The sequence below is a fragment of the Haemaphysalis longicornis genome, unplaced genomic scaffold (genome assembly GCF_048455015.1).
Source record: "Haemaphysalis longicornis isolate Haplotype H1 unplaced genomic scaffold, Haemaphysalis longicornis Haplotype H1 scaffold_14, whole genome shotgun sequence".
In the NCBI taxonomy this organism is placed as follows: Eukaryota; Metazoa; Arthropoda; class Arachnida; order Ixodida; family Ixodidae; genus Haemaphysalis; species Haemaphysalis longicornis.
Genome location: NW_027526245.1, coordinates 19253404 through 19273884, shown reverse-complemented (window position 1 = coordinate 19273884; position 20481 = coordinate 19253404). Strand labels below are relative to the sequence as shown.

General features: G+C 48.5%; 1 protein-coding gene across 1 annotated transcript in view; it reads left to right on the top strand.

Moving 5' to 3' along the window:
- LOC144164992 (uncharacterized) overlaps positions 1 to 20481 on the top strand; it is a 709659-nt gene that overhangs the window by 132398 nt on the left and 556780 nt on the right. Inside the window, exons 15-18 of the mRNA XM_077695175.1 lie at positions 1819 to 1879; positions 11636 to 11781; positions 13527 to 13627; positions 18696 to 18850. Coding sequence (XP_077551301.1) covers positions 1819 to 1879; positions 11636 to 11781; positions 13527 to 13627; positions 18696 to 18850 — 463 coding nt within the window. The remainder of the gene's footprint in view (positions 1 to 1818; positions 1880 to 11635; positions 11782 to 13526; positions 13628 to 18695; positions 18851 to 20481) is intronic.

The following is a 20481-nucleotide window of genomic DNA, read 5'->3' as shown; positions in this document are numbered from 1 at the left end:
GCGAATAAAAATGTTGTCTAGGCCTGATCTCGTATTTTTCAGCGTGCCAAGCGTAGCGATAACTTCTTCTGGTGTAACCGGGAACAAAAAGAAAGACTGGAAAGCACGGGGAAAACCACTTGGCGCATGCAAAGGCTGATGGCTATTGTGATAAACGGATGAAAAATATTTGCAAAAGGCAACAGCAATGTGAGGTGATTCCATCAGGTTTACTCCATTGTGCGTAATTGTTGATTTATAGGAGTCAGCTGCAGTTTTGTTAAGGAAGGTATTCAACAGATTCCATTGTTTTTTTTGTTTTTTTTGGGGGGGGGGGGTTTGCAAATTCATTTTCATAATACCATTTTTTAGCCGGTTTTAAGAGCATGTTTAGGAAGCAGCAGTATTTCTTATAGCGCTTAGCTAAATTATAATGTCTTTTGGTTTATTTTGTACATATTGCCCTTTTTCCGCATGCTTTCTATAACCCTTTAGTCATCCATGGATTATTCGGATAGCCATATCTTTTTTTTTACATTTAAGCGTGGTAGTGCTTGATGATCACACTTTTAAAATTGCAGAAGAAAGGGTATGCAGTGAATTAATGCATTGGATGCAGTGAATCATTCAATGAATTAATGATAGACCAATCAGTCGCCCAGACCGCTTCTCTAAATGCAACTGCATCAAAAACAGATGTAAAGTGTGAATTGCGTTTTTTAAGGTTGATGTCTGGGCTAGTTGGTTCAGCATGTTAACTTTACAGCGCAAAAAAGACACACACAAGTACGAGTGAGGGACATACGTAGCGCTGGACATACCAGCGCTACGTATGTCCCTCACTCGTACTTGTGTGTGTCTTTTTTGCGCTGTAAAGTTAACATGCGTTTCTTAGGCATGAACGCGTCCAAAATAAGCAAAATGGGAAAATGATAAGCGACATCGCATTCAAGGACGCAGAAAAGGGTTGGGTTGATGTGTTAGATAGCGCATGGTCTAATAACGTGCGTGGGCCATTGCTCACGCATCTCGTGGGCGCATGTATCAAAGATTCAAGTCCGAATCCAGTAAAACAATCTGTGTATGCAGCATACGATTTAGATTCGGTGTCAAGTAAGTTAATGTTGAGTCACCTACTAACGGAACGTCCTTATTTTCAAGTGATAGCTGGGTTAGAATTGTATCAAGGTTAAGTAGGAATTCAGTCAAAGAAGATGAAGAGGAAGGATAAATGCAACCAATGACTAAAATTTTGTTATGTGGAAAAAGTGATAGATTAGTTTCAATTGACACCGATTCACAAAGGTTTGTGGTAAACGATAAATCATGTCTGCGTGTGTAGGAAATATCAGGCGAAACGAAAACTGCTGTACCTGCATGGCTATCAGAAGTTCGATGACAGTACTCTGTTTGATGGGACAGTAAACTGTACAAATTACTGTTAGAATCAGAGAACCAAGTTTCAGATATGCATATGAACGAAAACGAATGGTTAAGCGCAGCGATGAAACTATCCATGGTGTCAAAAGTTCTCATAAGGCTTCTTGCAATAAAGTGAATTATGGAGTGGTTGTTGTTAGAAAGACGGAATTTCGCATCTTCGGGGCACAGTAACGCCATCTGCCGTGAGGTGTTACAAAAAGTACAAACTTACCGAGCCTTCCAGAATTGTAACGGTCCTGCAGCTTTCAGTGTGCTAGAAACTCGACATTTGAGACCTGAACATTAAAGAAGTGCGCCTTATATTTTGAATGGTGCTGAGCTATATTACCACTCTTTGGGAGCCCTTATCACAAGTTCGGTATTGTGGCTAATTGTGACGGCTGTTGTATCTTTCAGCGTGAATCTCTCGAGGATCTGCTGGGAACAAACTGGAAAAGGGTGTGCCACACTAGACACGGTAAGCTGCTGTCCGACGTACATTTATTCGCCCTTCGGCAATTTCGAACCATCAGCTACCAGTGCGGAAATAGCAAGTTCCCTTTACTGATCGGTAGTTGAGGGGGCTGGTTTATCAAAAACATAATAGCCTCGTGGCGGGACACTTCTGTCTCCATTATTAGATTTTAAAGCGCCAAATATTTACAAAAGGGCCACAAAGGACAGATGAATGGATTACCAACTCGATTTTACCCGTTCTGTCTCCATTGAGAATTTATGCAGCTGCACTAAGCGCTGTACGTAGAATCAGCGCTTAGTAGTCCTACTCCTAGCAGCAACAAGATTCGTAATTGAATTTAACAGATCGAAGCCACAGGTGAGCTGCGTAGTCAGCCGTAGTGCGATGGTCCACAGTTAATTATGAGAAGCTCGAGCGTGTTAATGAGCTCGGCCAGCAACACGAATGTCCAGATATTTGCCCCTGTGAGGCGTGTGACCTTCCACCCGGTCACATACTTCCAACCTCTTCTGGCGTCTGATGAAAAGTTGACACGGTCGCCTACAGCCCTACCGGCTGCAACGGTATTAGGAGCGACAGCGTCACCTAAGGAACTTCCGGAGGACACTTCGGTGGTTTATCGCCACTAGTACGCTCCAGTGAAATCTCTATTCACAGATTTATCATTGACGTGTCCCATAAACCGGTAAACAGTACCCTCCCCATTTAACCCAAGATGCCTCTAGTGCACACAACTACCCCGGCAAAGCTCACGAAACTGGTGTGGCCACTTTCGACTTTTGCTTAACACTGAACATTCACGGAACCACAAGTGCACCCTCACCCGCGCCAACTTGACACGGAATTACTCCACCAAATAGCACTTTATTGTCTCGAGAAAACCAGACCAGTAGTCTGAGCGAGGACCTCACCAATCCTACTCGCGGTGGACTATTTTGCCTGGCCCGTCAGTTGTGATGGACTCATGCGAAGATTGGGTCTGAAAAGAACTGAACCTTCATCAGTGCAAATGAAAAGTCTCACAGTGAAATAAAGACTCTTACATCTGTCCAGAGCTTTATTTCTCCTCTCGGTTTTCCCTTCCGATATTTAGACCATCGGTCTCCCGTTTCAATAAAAAGTTTCACCACTTCTCGCGCCCGCCGTAAATAAAGGGCTGAGCAAGTGAACTGAGACGGCTAGTTGGTGCATGATGCTACTTAAAAAAAACAGCGCCAAAAAACGATACGATACCCTATCGGAAAACCAAGCGGCGCTGGAGCTCCGCTTCCAGCGTTCCGCCTCATTAAGGGACTACCTAACGCTGAAATACGCCGGACGCGGTAACGCTGGGGCGCGCCGGACCCTGGACGCTGGAACACGCCGGACGCGGAAACGCGTGGATCCGGCGTGTGCTGGAACGTAACGCTGGAACACGCCAGAGACCACGCCGTCTCCAGCGGATGGCGTGGCCGATGCTCGCGCTAGACCTTTTTTTCTTGAATAGCCGTGTAATTGCAAACCCGCATGGCTGTGAACAAGAAATACAGAATTCCTTCCCTCAGGGAAATCTAAGTAGCGCTACAAAATTTAACCCGACTCATTTGGGCACTTCCCAGCTGATTGCGCCCTGCTGAATGCATTGTTTCATCATCGCGTTCTGTCAGTAGCGCTCAATCTGTTCCTAAAAGCAAATTGATTCTCCCGGATGGAAAAACAAATATTAAATGAGCATCGAGAATAACCGTTCGAAAAATCGTTCCATATATTCTTTAGGGCCATTAAAACACGAGTAAACAAATATTTTATGAACCAATTTTGTTACAAGTACAAAACGTGACAAAATTAAAATGAAAAGTCAATCCTTAGCTGGTTTCCTTGGCTTAGTGAACCTTGATCCGTTGACAATGCATTCATACAGCAAGGCCTGGAAGGGTATCCTGCGGCGAAAACCGCACGTCTCCTTGGTGCAGCACTATCTCGAAGAGCACGCACACACGATAATTGCCCTAGTCACGCAGGGATCTTTGCAGGTTAAGTCGATTGTCGAAGCACATCGCACGTATTCCAAATCCCGCAGCCTCCGAGAGTCGTCGGATCCACGCGCATCAAAGTGCCAATTATCCCAAGCACCACGGTTTATCGTCGCTAGAGGAGTCCTCACTTCGAGATACTTGGAATCCGGACCACTGTTGTTGCTTTTACCACAGCTTCCGTAGCTTCATATGTTGCTGCTGACACTTCGCGAAGACATAAGATGCACGTTTTTACAAAAACGTTGCGCGTAACTTCAACTAGGCACAGCGCCGATGTGAAATGTGGACGGGCCACTCAGCCACGCAGCCACCTACGAATTTTGACCAAAAGGCGAAAAGCAGGGAGGAACAAAGTGCTCCCCGGCCGATCACGAGAACTTGTTCCGCGCAGCGACCCCTCCGTACCCCTCTCATTTCTTCGTATTGTGGGCTCCCCCGCCCCACGAGTGCTGTCGCGCGGCACGCCTTCGGTAGTGAATGTGCATCCCCGGACTTCTTTCCGAACGGCCGGGCTGGAGCGAAGGCACGCGTTTTCTTTCTACGTTAATTTTTTTTAACACATCTTGGTAATGTGATGTGTTCACTGGCGCCATTTCTTTTTCTTTTAACACCGGTAGCGGCAACTGGTTAGGTGGTTTTAAAATCTTATTTTCACTATTTAGGCTTGATTGGACACATGCTTCGCGTTAAAATAAACAGGTTGCTCGCTAAAAAAATAATACAACAGCACGCAGATTGAGACAATTAGGCTCTCAAAGACCGAAAAATTCATGTCAGAATGTGAAGGGCAATAATTACACCCCGTCCTCAAAAAGCAAGTCTTTCCTGTCCTTTATGCGTCCGGTTTGCCAACGAGCTACCATTATTGCCTGATTCTGTCAGCAAAGTTGTCCACGGTACAATATATGCAATTGCAATTCACTCAGATAACCCCAGGAATTTGTGAAGTTCTTTATTTATCCATTTGTTTGGTTAGCGGGCTACGCTTAGATGTTCCAACATTACCGTGATTTGCGCTAAGTTGCGTGGATAATTGCAAATTTGTAGCGAAGGTTTTTTTCAAACACGGCCGGAATGCTAATGGCAGCAATACAACAAACTTTCATTACGACAGACGCTTCGCTCGTACGGAGCATTGTTAGCGTGCAGCGCACGCTAAAAAATTAGTAGTGGCTTAGCTCTGCTATGCCAGGATATACGTAGCGTGAGCTAAGGTTCAGGAATCCAGTCCAATTGAGTATAGTCCAGTCTTATCCAGTCCAGTCCAGCCCAGTCCAGTCCAATTCAGTCTACTCCAGTCCAATCCAGTCCTGTCCAGTCACTGCTCCTCGCGCATGCTCAGCACGGCTCTTCACAAGCCACGCAAAACGGCTATCAAGCGGCTCCGGAGCAGCGTCAGACTTGGCTACTGCGCAATTGAGGCGCGCACCTGGGAGCGCGCCGGCGCCAGTGCGTCTGCCGCGGCTATGACGTAACACAATCCAACACAATCCCCTTTATTCCAATCCAATCCAAATCAAACCAGATCCAATCCAATCCCAGCCAAGCCAAGCCAAGCCAAGTCAATCCAATCCAATCCAATCCAATTCCCCTCGCGCTTGCCTAGAACGGCCCTTCACGGAACACGCGGAACTGCTCAACCTCGGCCGGTGTAGCTTACGCTCCAAAAAGTGGGATTTTGCGGCACCGCACGGGACGCACACACCACGTTTCGGAGCTTCTGCGTCGATCGCGGCGCTGGATTACAACCAGTTGACCACGTAACCGGCGCTCGGCATTGTCGTGTCCAGCCAAGCAGCGGCGCCGTGAGAGCGCACTATCCCGTTCACCCTATCTGAATCCCCGTCAACAGAGGCAACGTCCCCGTGTTATTCGATGTTTTCCAGCAACGTCCCCGCGTTTCTGTCGTCTAACGCGGCGTTTTCCAGTGTTTTCCGTTCTTTCCGGCGTATTCCATCGCTCTCTTAACGCTGGAAAATGCGGTCCCCGCGTTGCTGTGGTCCAGCTCGGCGTTTTCCAGTGTATTCCATTATTTCCGGCGTATTCCATCGCTCTCGTAATGCTGGAAAACGCGGGGTTTTCCGACAGGGTAGGAAGTAAAGACAAACACTGCGTTGAACTGCCAACTGAGATTTATTTGGAAGAACAACGAATGTATACTCGAATCACAAACAAAGAAGGCAAGGAAATCTATAACAGAAACACACTGAAAAGGAAGTTGATTGTGAAAGTAGCCACGTGTAATGCGTCGACGATGATCCTAGGTAGTTTTAACATTGTACGCAAATTCGATACGTGGATGACTTTTAATCTCATTTTTTCTCAAACCAGGCCAGTCACGAGTGCTGTCACGTGACATAGTCGCCACCTTCGAGAACATCCTTCGCGGCATCACCTTAACGTACGAGTTCCCGTCGGAAAACAGCCTTAGTTTACTTGATCTAGCGTTGTACTTTCGCCATGATCATATTTGCTGGAAATATGCGCCTCGTTCAAAGAATAGCCTGCAGCCATAGACATCAGCCCATTCGAAGTCAGTGAAGCGTGGCCTTGCGCTTTCGGCAATGCGAAATTCATTAGAGAGGTCATGCCCTCATGGTGTGCAGGTGGCAAGGCTGACCGATGCACGCTTTCCGCGCGAGCTGCTCAGCGCTAGCGGAGACTTTGATATCGACAACCCAAAAGCAACGCAAACCAAGCACAGGGGAAGGTAGGGCCCCAAGAATTGCGGTGATACCGTATGTTTATAGCGTGTCCCATCGTATTGGGAAGGCGGGTTGTCGTGCGGGCGTGCGTGTTGTTGTTTCGTGGTCTAGAAAACTTAGCGGTATGTGATTGATTGATTGTGGGGTTTAACGCGCCGACGCAACGCAGGCGATGAGGCGCGCGGTAGTGGAGGGCTCCGGATTAATTTTGACCACCTGGGGATCTTTAACGTGCGCCGAAATCTCGTACACATGGGCGTTTTTGCTTTTCGCCTCCATCAGAAAAGCGGCCGCCGCGGCCGGGAATCGAACCCACGACCTTGTGCTCAGCAGCGCAACGCCTTAGCCACTGAGCCACTGCGGCGGGTACTTAGCGGTATGTGCGGTCTGGGGAATCTGGGGCAGGTAAACAGCAAAAAATGCTGCAAAAACATTCCAATCGCTTTAGGGAGTTTATTGAAGGCGTGGTATATAAGATTGACCTGTCGTGTGGCAAAAGCTATGTAGGGCAAACTGGCCGCTGCATTAACGATCGGCTCAGGCACCCGATCGTTTAACGCGCCGACGCAGCGCAGGCGATGAGGCGCGCCGTAGTGGAGGGCTCCGGATTAATTTAGACCACCTGGGGATCTTTAACGTGCGCCGAAATCTCGTACACACGGGCGTTTTTGCTTTTCGCCTGCATCGGAAAAGCCGCCGCCGCGGCAGGGAATCAAACCCGCGACTCACTTTACGGGCAGGCACTAGCAGCAATCTAGCTGCACACTGTGCAAAGGGCAAGCAATGCCAGCCCTCGTCCCCAGCATTTTGATAGCACCGTTAAATTGCAGCGGTATCGTGAGCAGCGCACCAGGGAGATACGCGAGGCATTCTTTAACTACGCAATGGAAGATAGCTGCGTGAGCACCAAGGCGGTTAAGAAAAATGACCACAGCCTCTGTCGAGTTGTACGACAGGCCCAGGGACATAAAATACCTAGGCTCATGATCGACGCATTACACGTGGCTAAATTCACGATCAACGTCCTTGTTAGTGTGTTTCTGTTATAGATTTGCTTGCCTTCTTGTTTTCGATTCTAGTATATATTCGTTGTTATTCCAAATAAATCTCAGCTGGCAGTTCAGCGCAGTGTTTGTCTCTACTTCCGGTCGTATCGTTTTTTCGCCCTGTTTTTTCTAAGTAGATAAGTAGAAAAAAAATTAGCGCCAATCCACCCTGTGAATGTGGTTTGAAAGCAAAGGTGCAAACGGCACCCCCAGCGATTACCCATACGACGACACTTAAATTCACTCACTTCGCTCAACAAATAGTGAATCCAGAGAGAAGTGAAATGCACTTGACCACACCCTCTATTACTTCAAAGGGATAATCTTAGTAAAGTTAAATTCATGCATGATGCATGAATGATGGTTGGTTGAGTTGCATTGGTGTAGCACATGAGCGGAAACTATTTGTGATATAAAATTAAAGCTGAACCCCGGTGTTAGAAGATCTCACTTCTCCGTCTCTGCCGTCGCGGACGGAGGCGACGTGATGGGCGCCAGAGATGGAGGAGGAGGAGAAGGAGGAGGAGGAGGAGCAGGAGAAGGGGGAGCAGCAGAAGAAAATACTTCAGCAGAAGGAAATACAGAAGGAAATAAAGGAAGAGAAGGAAATACTTCTATTCAGACTTCTGAACGGCCAAGCGTGCAGCCCCGAGGAGTGGTTCCTTCACTGTATACCATATATGCAGTCCGCGCCGCCTGTGCTCTGTCCACCAGCTGAAGCTGGGTAGGCAGAGAGTGGCTGGACAGCAGTATCTCCCGTTGCTTTTTTTCGTTAGTTGACGGAAAGTGGGGAGGGTGCTCAGGGCTAAAGTCGCACATTCCGATTATGTGGCTCAGTGTTCCTACTTCTGAGCAAAATTTACATTCAGCGTCGTAGCGGTTCAGGTGCATTAAGTGCAGACGCGTCGGGTGTGGGATGGCGCCGGATTGTATGAGCCGTAGGGTAGTTTTTTTTTTCGAACGTTTATTTTGCCACAGGGCATAGATAAGGGGTATGAGTTTATGATGAGGAAAATTTGTTAGATGAACATGAGAATGTTCGCTTCGTGTATAAAGTCTAAAAGGGAACGATGATGGGGCCCGTATATCCATGTATTGTATGCGGATGCGTCGTCTAGCGGAGGCCCGTCGCCGCAAGATGTCGCAGTCACGTAGGACGCAAAGTGAGGCAAGACCAGAACAAGTGGTGTATGTCGGCTATTGCATCGCTGCGGTGGCAAACTGGGCAACCGGGTTCTGCAAAACAATCTTTAAAGTGAGGTCATTGGCGGGTCACTGCGGGGGATAAGGCCGCCCCCACCAAGATCCTCCTAAGCGCAACCTCCTCGGCACGGGTAAGACCCGGGAGGAGGGTGGCAGCACACGGTGGAATTAGAGCACGTGTGCGGCGCCGGAGGTGCTGCTTTCTTGTAAGTAGGAGAGTCACATCATCCAGCTCTAACGGGAATGGACTAGAGACTGCTAGCCGGGCTGCTACGTCTGCTTTGAAGTGGGCCGTCAGTAGGTCACGCGGAACCCATTCAATCAGTATCTTGTGAGCAATTCGTGCCACGCTGAATACTCTGGGCCAGCATAGGGCTACAGCTGACTAACCGTAGTAAGCGTACTGCTTGAAGGGCATCGGTGCGAATTACGATGCAAGCCCCGGGCCGCAAAGTGAGTCCGGTCACAGCCAGGAGAGCCTCTCTAATGGCTACAAGTTCCGCAAAGAATGATGCTGGAGGTTCTGGGACTTTAAATCGGGATGTCTTACTGAGGGCTCGGTGGCTAGGGCAATAAATTGCAGTTGCAATCACAGTGTCTTAAATACTGGCATCTGTGTATGATATGGTGGATCCGAGTGGGAGGTAGCTATCCATGTCGGTGATGCGTTGTTGAAGGGCAGTCGCCGAACTGTTCTATGGAAATGTAACGGGTGACTGTCCTCGTGCAGCTCCATAGCACGGGGGGAAAAGTGCAGGCTTGGTGGGCGTATTTGTTGCCCTCGATGAGCGTGAGTGGGTGTCCACATGACCTGAATAGAACCATTTGGGGAGTGGTTTTTTAGCACATGCAGTGCAGGTCGGGACACCAAACCCGACTGGTAATTCCGGTAGGCTTGTTGGGTATCGGTGACTACGTTACGAACTGCTGGTTGAGTGAGAGCCAAGGCGATGGCTGCCTCTTCTGATGCTTTCATGTCTTCGGTCTTGAGTGAGGCACAAGCAAGGAGGTTATTTCTACAGGTAGCCACGATGATGGCGTACTGCTGCCCTCGATGTTGGGAGGGGTCTCTATAGATAACTGCATGATCCCCACAAATGGTGGTGTTGAGTGCTTGAGCCCGAGCTTGTCGGAGTACATCAAGCGCAGTGACATTCTTCGCTGCCCGGCCAATCTGGTGAAGGGTGCGGCGATCTGCCACAGTTCTACTCATTCGAATAAATAGATGGCCCTCTATGAGCGCTTCCACCGTGTTGTAGAGCCTCAGGCTAAGCAGCCTCTCTGTGGAAGCACTCATGGGAATACCAATGGCCTGCTGAACCGCCTTTGTATCTATTATATACAGCATCTTTATGTCCTCCTTGCCGAGAAGAAGACAGGGGGTTGACGTAATTGATTCTTGATAGGACAACAGCTGGAAATTATTGAAAAGTGTGAGATTCCTTGGCGCCTCACTTCTTGGTGGCAACTCGCCTGATCATGTGTTTGATTTTATTGATGCTGTGTTTGAGGCGGTGCATGGATACGTCACTCTTGGTGTTAGCCTGGAGATGTAGGCCCAGGATTTTGATGGAGTGATGGCCTGGCCATCAAGGAGTATTTGAATGTGTTCCTTGATGTGCCGTTTGGCGTGAAGGTGGACAACAACGACCTGTGATACTTTACGTGAACAATGGAGGCCACAGGCTTTAGCACATTGGCGCATGGGTTGGTGTCAGCTCCCTTAACCGCTATCGCGTAGCATTCAGAGAGAATGCAGGGGTGAAACCCATAGATGTGGTTGGTGAGTGCACCACTTGTCTTCCCAGTCTCCGCGTGGACTCGTAGGTAAATCGGTAAGACAACGGGCATTGCCTTTGTTACGATATTAGTTCTAGGTTCAATTCCTGGAGGTGCCAGTAAATTATTTGATCTGTTCGAGGGAGGTTTCTGTTCACACCAACGGTCGCGAAAGAACCCTTGGGGGGTAGAGGTAGAAAGCTTTGCTTTAAAAGGGCGGCACGGATGTGGGTCGAACACGTGACCGTATGCTCAGTCGTCACCGTAGATACAGAACCACCGGGAATACTATTACTGTCAAACCTTACTATAACGAACCAGGATAGAGCTATTTACGCTATATATCGAACAAAAGCAAATCTGTTACGAAAATGTTTGCGAAGAATATTACTTTCAATGAAGTTCACATCGGAATCACTTCCCATTAGGGCGCTCCTCCATCACATACATACCTCGGTTTATCCCTCTCCCTTTTGCCCTCTATGCGGAGACAAGGCCACGGTACAATATCACATGTGGGTCGGTCCATTTTTTCCCCCTCCCTTAAATCAATTCATTGGAGCTCTTGGAGCAGCTCTAACCAGGAGAGACAAGACCATACCACTTGCTTAGAGGTACTCTGACACGTAGAGGTACTCTGAGCTGATAGTAATGCAGGAAGATGGATGATGATATATTAAGGTGGAATAAATAGATTGATATTTTATGGTAGATTACGAAGGTGGTGAAATAGCGTGGCGGATGTAGCAGCGGACTGACGTGTATATAAAAACTACCCGTCGCAATAGTACGCCACGTTCTTGCCTTCAAAGCTGCAGAGACTTAAGCGTCCCGATAAATTGTTTGCATTCACGTTTACAACCCATAAAAGGGGATCATGTGTCATCGCATTTCTTTTGCTTATTTTTAATAAAAGCTGCGCCTAAAATAATTTTGCATGATCTTTCGCAAAACCTTTCAGCTGCCGCCGAAACTCCGCTTCCTTGCTTCTTCTTTGGCTATTTTTAGTCTTACTTCCAAGAAGCCATCCTGAACAATCGGCTGCACATCATGAAAGACATGATCAAGTATTCGTACCCTATCGAGAGCCTCGTTCTGGACTGCTACATGAAAACAACTGCTGACACATGTGAAGCATTCTCATGCACCAACATGTAAGTGCCAGTAACGTGCGATTTTAGCTTTCTTCCGCTGAATATGGCGCAATTCTGTTAGCGCGTGCGGCGTGATTTAGCATATTCCGCAGTGATTACAGCAGAAAAAAAGTGCTCGCCAATCCACCCAGGGAAGGTGGTTGGAAAGCGAAGCTGCAAACCTCACCTGCAACGATTACTCATGTGACGTCACTTCAATTCACACGCGTGTCTCTAGAAAGAATGAAACCAGCGACAAGTGAAATGCACCTAACCACACCCTTTATTGCTTCAAAGAGATATTCTTTGCTAAGGTTTAATCAATGCATGATCCATGAATGGTGGTTGGTTGAGTTGTATTGGTGAAGGGCATGAGTGGACACGTTTTATAATAATGTAAAGGAAACTCAAACCCGGTGTTAGACGATCTCACTTCTTCGTCTCTGCCGCCGCCGACGTGCGCGATAGAGACGGAGAAAAGTTGAGATACCATGCGTTGGTGTGAGCTTCCTTTAATTTTTACTAACTCCTAGCACATGCGCAAGGCGTGCAAACGGCCGCTACACGTGCCGTGGTCGGAGCGCACAGCGTCGCGAAAGGTAGCGTGACGCTATCACGTAGCATATTCAACGAGAACGCAGGGGAAACCCCGCAGATGTGCATGTTGAGTGCCCCGTCTGTCTCCCCCGTCTCCGCATGTGCTCGTAGCTCAATTGGTAAGACAACGACTCTCGCTCCGTTTCTGTATTCGTTCTAGGTTAGATTCCTGGCGGTGCCAGCAACTTCTTTTATTTGTTCGCAGGAGTTTTCTCTTGACGCAAACGGTAGCGACAGAACCTTCTGGGGGTAAAGTTAGAAAGCTTCGCCGTAAAAGACGACAGACACATAACGGCGGTGCAATCGTCGACATCGCCCTAGTGAATGGTAGAGCAAGTAAAAATAAATTAAAACGGCGCGCAGGCAACAAAAATTTCGAGTGACTGTGCTACAACGCAGGGGTGCAAAGAGGCGAAAGAGACAACTGTACAGGGCAACGTTCAAAGCGTTCAGACCATACTAGGAACTAAAGCAATCTTTTAAGCAAGCAAGGCTGTGGGGTGGCCTGGGTGGTGTTTTTGCGCCTCACCTCGTCTGTTCGTGTGTATATCCCCTTTTTTACGTTTTAGTGCCAGGCAGCGCACCTCCGCACTTCAAGATGTTTTAGGCTAGATAAAGAAGTTATATCAACCTGCTTGGTCGCAAGGTCTCTCAGAAGAGTGGGCAATCTATGGCGAAGCATTTGCGTACGTTCGTTTGCGTACTCCTAGATGCTTTGCATAGTTTCCTTCGGGGAAATGGTGTAATTTTTTTCTATTTGTTCCATGTTCAATTCCTGGAGGAGCCAGTAACTTCTTTTATTTGTTCGCGGGAGTTTATTGTTGACGCCAATGCTCGCGCAGAACCCTTGGGGGGTAGAGATAAAAAGCTTCGCTTTGAAACACACGTTGACGAAAGAGTGAATGTGACAAGAAAACCACATACTAACTTCTCACTATAAGACGGGCGCTGATACAGCAAGCTGGAGCGACTTGCGGTCACTTTCGCTAGTTGTCGCACCAGCTATCATGTCGAGAGAGTTCCTTTCAGTTCACGCCTTATTTGTTTTTTGGGGTTAGGAGCATGCCACTGTACCATACAATCAAGGTAACCGCATTGCTGTGATTGCAGGGGGGCGTGTTTTTTATGCCACACAACCTTTTGTAGACAGGCGGCTCATGGTCGTACAGGTGGTACATCGAGTACTCCTACTACAAAACTGGCGTGTGCTACACGATGGACCCGACGCATTCCGAGGCATACCGCTCCTGTGGCGAGCCTTGGAAATATCGTGAGTGCCTCCCAGTTTCCTACTGAATGGTGGCACCGAGCTTTGTAAGCACAGACGCACGAAATTTACCCCGTAATGCAGATATGCGCTAGCGAATGACTATCGCAAGAACAGTCGCTCTTGCCAGGAAAAGATTTTTCCGCAGTTGAATGTTTTGCAACAGTGCAATTTCTCACATAATAAGCCAGAAAGCCCAGCACATTTGCCTCTGTTACACTGAGCTAATCGAGCATGGCTGGAACTGCATCAACGGGAGGCCCACCTCAAAATGGAGGCCATTGGTAATCAGAGTTCAGTTTCTCGCTACATGGCTGCGCTACTTCATTATTTTGCGGCCGCGATGTTTTTATATTGGCTATATACAAATAGGTTGTGACTGGCCAAAGGTTTTTTCTTGTACAATATGCGCGCTTGAAGCACTGGAATCAAAATTGGCGCAGGTTGGAGAAACAGTAGACTTGGCTGCCCCTCTCCCTTATATCGTACACCCGGCTGTTGCACCTCACATGGATTTCCCAACTTGCCGCTGAAATTTCCCCATGACTGGCAGACATGGATCGTTTTGTCCACAGGCTTTCACAGCTCTCCCAAATGGACCACGTTAACTGGCAGCAACCGGCTTCCGGAACTCGGCATCTGTAGCGCGAGCTGTCCTGTGCTCCACACATCTGGCGCGAACGCACGCGAGCTGTCGAGGAGAGTAGCACGCAAGAGATCCCGCCGTGATCACTGGGAAGAGTGTTCACGAAGGTCGAGCTGGAAGACGCCGGGCCGACACGAACCTACCGCTCACGTCCGCTCGGTTGGGCCGAGTTTTCCGGCAACGCTCGACGGCCGATCTAAAAGCTTAAACAGCTCCGCTGTGAAAATAGAGTAAAATTCTAAGGACGCCTTAAAAGTTCTCAGGAGGGCTGAATTTGACAGCACTAACCTCTAACTAAACGCCGCAGGACGCTCTGGTCCGGGAACGCTCCGCGTGCGAAAGCTAAACCGGTTTAGTTACCATGATGCAGTGTTAGCCATTCCCCATGGGGCTGTGCGAATGCTCGCGCGCGCTTTCTAAAGGCGCGTCTTTCCTGCGCTGCCTAAACGCGAACATTTTGTCCAGTCTGTCTGGCACTGGATTCAGCTGCCAGGCCCAAGTGGAATACGTAACAGCGAAGTATATTGGCAGGACCATTCCAAACAACTACTGAAACTTCCTGCCGCAGTCATGCCTGCCCAAATTATTCAGGGCGAAGAAAACGTAATGCACATTATTGGCGTGCGTGGACACGTAACTGAAACTACGAGCGTCCTTTTATTAAAAAAAATACACATTGGCGTCTGTTTTTACGACAGTAAAAGAGAGAAAAAATAAATTAATTGAAGAAATAGTTGCGCCGAGAGGGAAGAAAAGCAAACACACCAGGAACGGCGTTTCAGCTCGTGCTATGCCAATCAAAAAGAAAAAGCAAACGATAAAAGATGCGCCGTATCCCAACAGACCGCGCTTGGAGCAGCCCCCAAGGCGGGAAAATGAATTGATCTGAGCAAACGCCCAGAATGTAAGGGTTGAGATGTGACGGTAGGAGCAAAAATTATGCCCACCTCCCCTCGCGGGAATCCTGGTGTGATGCGACGCTGAAGGGGGTTCCATTGGCGTCGCATCAAGCAATCGACGGGTACGGCAAGAGAGCAAGCGCAAGCGCAAGCGCGGACGACCATCGACTGAGAGACCGGCCGGAGCGCGGCACTCCGCTTCTATGCGCAGCGCGCCTGAAGGAGAGGAGACCGCGGAGAGAGAGAGTACTGCACATGCGCACAGTGCGCAGCCGCGCGCAGCACGACCGCAGATGTTGGGAGAGAGTGTTCGCTATCGGAGAGAGGAGAGGAGGCGAGCGGAGGAGAGACGCAGCTGTGCGGACGCCGACGACGGACGCACGCAGGACAGGGCCGCCGGCAAGAGGTGCTCCTCTCAGCGTCGCATCTAATAAAGGGACGGTGGGAGAGGAGATGCGTTAAGATTGCACGGGCTCCCGGAGGTTGTTTTCGTTAGAAGACCCTTGCAGGGAAGGGGACATATGCGGGGCCATTTTTTGTTTGCATGAGTTCACGCGAATGCAATGTTGGGAGTATTGCTAGAAAGTGCATACTATTAATGTTTTGTTGATATTATCGCGAACCATGGATTGGATTGCCGCGAACCTTGCGAACCACTGTCAAGGGGAGAAGGTCGATAAGCCAACAGACCCAGCCATACATCACCAATGGGCTCGTGGTTTTTCATTAGAATACGCTTCACTATCTGTACCCCTTTTCATCTAAGCCATTGGACCGTGCAAACTCGGGAATTGGAATGATATGCTCGAAGTCACATCGGCGCACAAATGACTGGAACTCTCGCGATTCAACTTGAGGCCCGCTGTCGGTGCAAACTTGGGAATGCCGTAGGGCGAAAAGGTAGCAGATGTCTTCTCGATTACTTACTCTCGATTACCTCTTAGTTTCTCGACGCCTGGAACGTTTGAATGGGCATCATACAAAATGACGTAGTGCCCTCCAGCGAATGTAAACAGGTATATGCCTACGCGATGCCACGGTCGGTCGGGCGTTGGCTGCAGCAGGAGGGGCTCACTCGGTTGGCTATACTTTCGACATATCCTGCACGTTCGCGCTCGTTGTTCAATGTCACTGCTCATTACAGGTGATAAAATCAGTCTACGAGCTGTAGCCTTACACTCGTTAATACCAAAGTGGCCTTCGTGCATTCGCTCAAGAATTTCCGCACACATAAATTTAGGCAGCACAACATTGCACCCCTTTAGCCTCACTCCATTGGCCACGAATAGCTCTTACGCAAACGTCTCCACTACACCGTCTATTGCCATGCCATCTTACATTTGTGTCATAGTCGGCTGAGAAGGAGATCTCCAAGGGCTTGCGTTTGCAGTCGCAGCATAGTCGCCTTGCTTATGATGCGGGAGACTACTTGCGTAGTGTGAACGTCCACGTCCTCGACTTCGTCGTTCCCGCCAGTTGGTAGTGTGGCCAGGGACCGCATGTCGGCGAGTAACAGGTGCCCCCAAGGTACAAACTGCAACAAAATATCAGATTTCACACGACAGATTAAAATCTATTGCAGCCTGGGTGACACATCTCCAATTTTCTTTTAGACAATCGCAATTCAATGCCGGTGATCAGTTTCTATCTTAATCAGTTTATATTGTAGTATTTCGTCCATATACGAAGTGATGAAATTTTTCACAAGCGAAAACAATTGCAAGTGTTTTCTTTTCTATCTGCGCGTATCCGTCTTCAGTCGGCGTCAGTGTCCTTGAAGCGTAGATTACTGGGCGCCAGTCATCCACGTGACTTTCCAATAAGGCGGCACCGGTACCTGTTCCTGAGGCGTCTGCAGTTACCTTCGTGTTTCTTTTTAACACGAGAGTGTTTTATGCCCCGCTACACAAAGCTTTTGGTGACGTGTATCCGTCACGGAAGTGACGTCGAGAGAAAAAAGTGATATTGACGCGGCGGCGCCCGGTTTCCAGCCCGCGACGCTCTGGGTGCAACGGGCGGTACGTGGCGCTCTTCCCACTGCGCTACGAACCGCGACGGGGGCACCGCTACGAATGCGCATCATGACGCTAATGACCGCCGATAGTTGGCGCCTCGATGCCAGCGCCTTCGTGTACGGGGGACGCGCGTGAATTGAGGCACCCTCCACTGTTTTTTGTTTCTTGCGTGTCGGTGTCACTTCGTCTGGCGGGGTCAGGCTCGCGAACCCTTCGCATACTAAAGAAATTCCTTCAACATTCAATTGCTCCTTTGAAGGCCTCTTTTACTTTCGTGTTTTGCGGATTTCTATGAAAGAAGGATCAACCACATTTTTTCATTGAAAAACGCCAGCAACGGAGCATTAGTAAGCGCTGCGCATATGTGGGCAGCGCTAACCCGTTCTCACTGGTGGGCTGTTGTCCACTCAAACACCGAGGCTTTTTCCACCACGCTTTTATGGAAACCTGTTTTGTCGCTCAATGCTGGCAGGTACTTTCGAAAGTAGTGCACAACGCTGATCAATCTACCCACACCCTGTGTACCTTTTAAAGCTGGCATGGCATGGACGGTTTCGATTAAATCGGGACTAGGACGAATTCCGTCTCTTCTGATAATATCGCCAAGAAATGTAACCTATTTGGTACAGGACACACACTGAGCTGCACTAAATGTCAGCGCTTCCTCCTGGGCCCGTCTAAGCACTGCAGTGACGCATTCATCGTGTTCTTCGTTTGTGTCACCCCACATTAAAACGTCGCCTACGTAGACGCGCTCTCCCGGGAGCCCTTCGAACATCTCTGTTAGCGTCTTGTAGAACACCTCGCTGGCCGAGGAAATGCCGGAGGAAAGACGGAAAAAAGGAACCCCTGAAATGGCGCCACAGAAGTGCATATTTGTGACGTGCCCTCCTCTAATGGAATGAGATGAAAGCCGGCACTGGCCTCGAGGCGGGAGAAATATTTTGATCCTTCCAGCTCGCCCTCTATGTCCTCTGGTGAAGGCATTGGGTAGGGCCCCCGCTTAATGCTCGTGTTCGCTGATCTCGGGTGCATGCAAATGCAAAGCATGCCATCCTTTTTGTGCACAACAACCACTGGGCTTATACCAATCGCTTGGTTCATCCGGCTTGAGGCCTTTCCCATTCTTTGCAGCTGTTGTCGCAGGCGTCCTTTCAACGCTATGGCTACTCTGCGGGCACGCTGGACGGCTGGAACGGCATCCTCTCGTAGCACCATTTTGAAAGGTTGCTTGACGCAGCTGGTGCGTCTGAAGAAGTCAGCAAATGCAAGCTAGAATTCCTTCTGCTCATCGTGTACATTCACAGCGTCCGTCGTCACCGGTATACGAGCAAACTGTTGACATGTCTTTAAGCCGAGGATGTTTTGGGGCCACTTTTTCACGATAAAGAACGAGACAGAATGCTGCGCTTCACTCATCTCGAGATCTTCGGTCTGAGACCTCTTGCATGCACGTCTAGAGACTAGCCTGTCTCGCGGGCATCAGCCGAAGCAAACTTGTCGGTGCGCAGGCGTGACGTTCCGGCTGGCCACCGAGCTGGAGGGCGGGCCCGCCAAGGAGGCCATCATGTCGGCGCTGGTGCACCAGCAGGGACAGTTCACCGGAGGCGTCAGCAGCAGCGCCATGTTCCGGCCCGGGAAGCGCTACACGCTCAGCGCCCAGCAGGTCCGTGCTTAGTTGATTCCGCCACTTGTTGCTCTCTGATGTGCTTCAAGCACTGTAACAACCTCGGTTTAGGGGCTGCACGAGAATTCACCCTTTGCGATATATCAGGATGCAGGGAAGCATACCTGGAAGAAAGCACGACGGAGCGTTAGACGCAGGCGAAATGAAGTACAGGCCAGACACACGTGCGGGGAACGACGCGTTTTCAAGTTTCGCAACCCGTCCCTGCAGCTGTAAGGAACAAGTCTGAAGGTTGCAGGACCGCTTTCAGATTGAAAGAACGCTCGCGGAAACTGTAGTTCTCCGCACGTTCCTTTCGCCCTTTATGCTATCCAGTCCCTTTCGGCGTCTTGTGCTTGCATTTTCGCACAGTCTTCAAAATGGCTGCTTTTCTAAAGGAAAAAAGTCAAGTAACAGCAAGAGGTAGCTCGGCTTTGGTAGCTGGGCGAAGCTACCAACATTTTAAGTGATGCTACTTCATAGTCGATAATCTTCTCTAAACGCTCGAACGTGGGGTTGAGAAATTTAAGCTCGAAGAGAAGGGTATGCGCAGCAAGGAGCGCAAAACGTTTGTAATTTGTAAAACACATTGTCGGGCACGTTTGAATCAAAAGCGCAGTGTAACATACCACTTGTTCGCGTTCCTGGTGAATAACTGTATGTGTTCAAATCTGGAACAAATGGCTGATTGTTCACAAAGGGTTTTATTCGTCAGTTCTTTTTGTTAAAAGGAGAAGACGTATGCAAAACAACCTGACTTTGTGGGTAGACTAGAGCGCGATGGATACAAACATGCGGCTCCCTGCAGCAGCACTTGTTCTTTAATAAATGTCGGTTTGTAAAGTGAAGTTTGTTCTTTTCGACAAGAGAAGATAAAGCCTAACGAGGCCCCTGTAGCCTAATGCAGCCGGCAGTACACATATAAACGCCAGAACAACGTTTACTACATAGATAGTGCGCCAAACATATAAACACAAGACTAAACGAGCAGTGACGCTTCGAAAAAAAAAGCAGGAAAGAACACGTGCAAAATACCATGTGGCACAACACAAGTACATGTAGAGATAGAATTATGTACATGCATCCCCAGCTTTCTCGCTCAGGAACCCAGCAAAACCACCTCATAAAAGTGAAATTTCGCATAAAGCAAGACGTCAAGGTGGAGATTAAAGGTCTAAAAAGAGTTTCCAGGATCCCGACTATTTTTTGTGTAAGTTGCTGTCAAATTTTACTCCTATGTATTTGTATGGGATATTTTCTATGGCTCAAAAGCTTAGACGCACGACGTGCTAGACTTGAAACTGTGCACAAAGCAAGTTTTCCCCCCAATATTAGCTGCGCAAAATCATTTTACATTTCGCTGAATAACTACAGAGTAACCACAGTGGAAAGGAATGCAATGAGCGCGAAAGCTGCACATGACTGGCGAAATAAAATAGACACAAAATTTGCGGCAAAAGCACTTGCATGATACAGACAGAAAAAAATACATACAATCATATATACATAACTATGCGCATATATCCCAAAAACCGTAAATTACATTTGTTTACTTTTTAATTTGACGATCAATCAGTTGTTGCTTGGTGTTTTTCTTGAACGTATTTTGGGATAAAAAGAAATGACCCGTA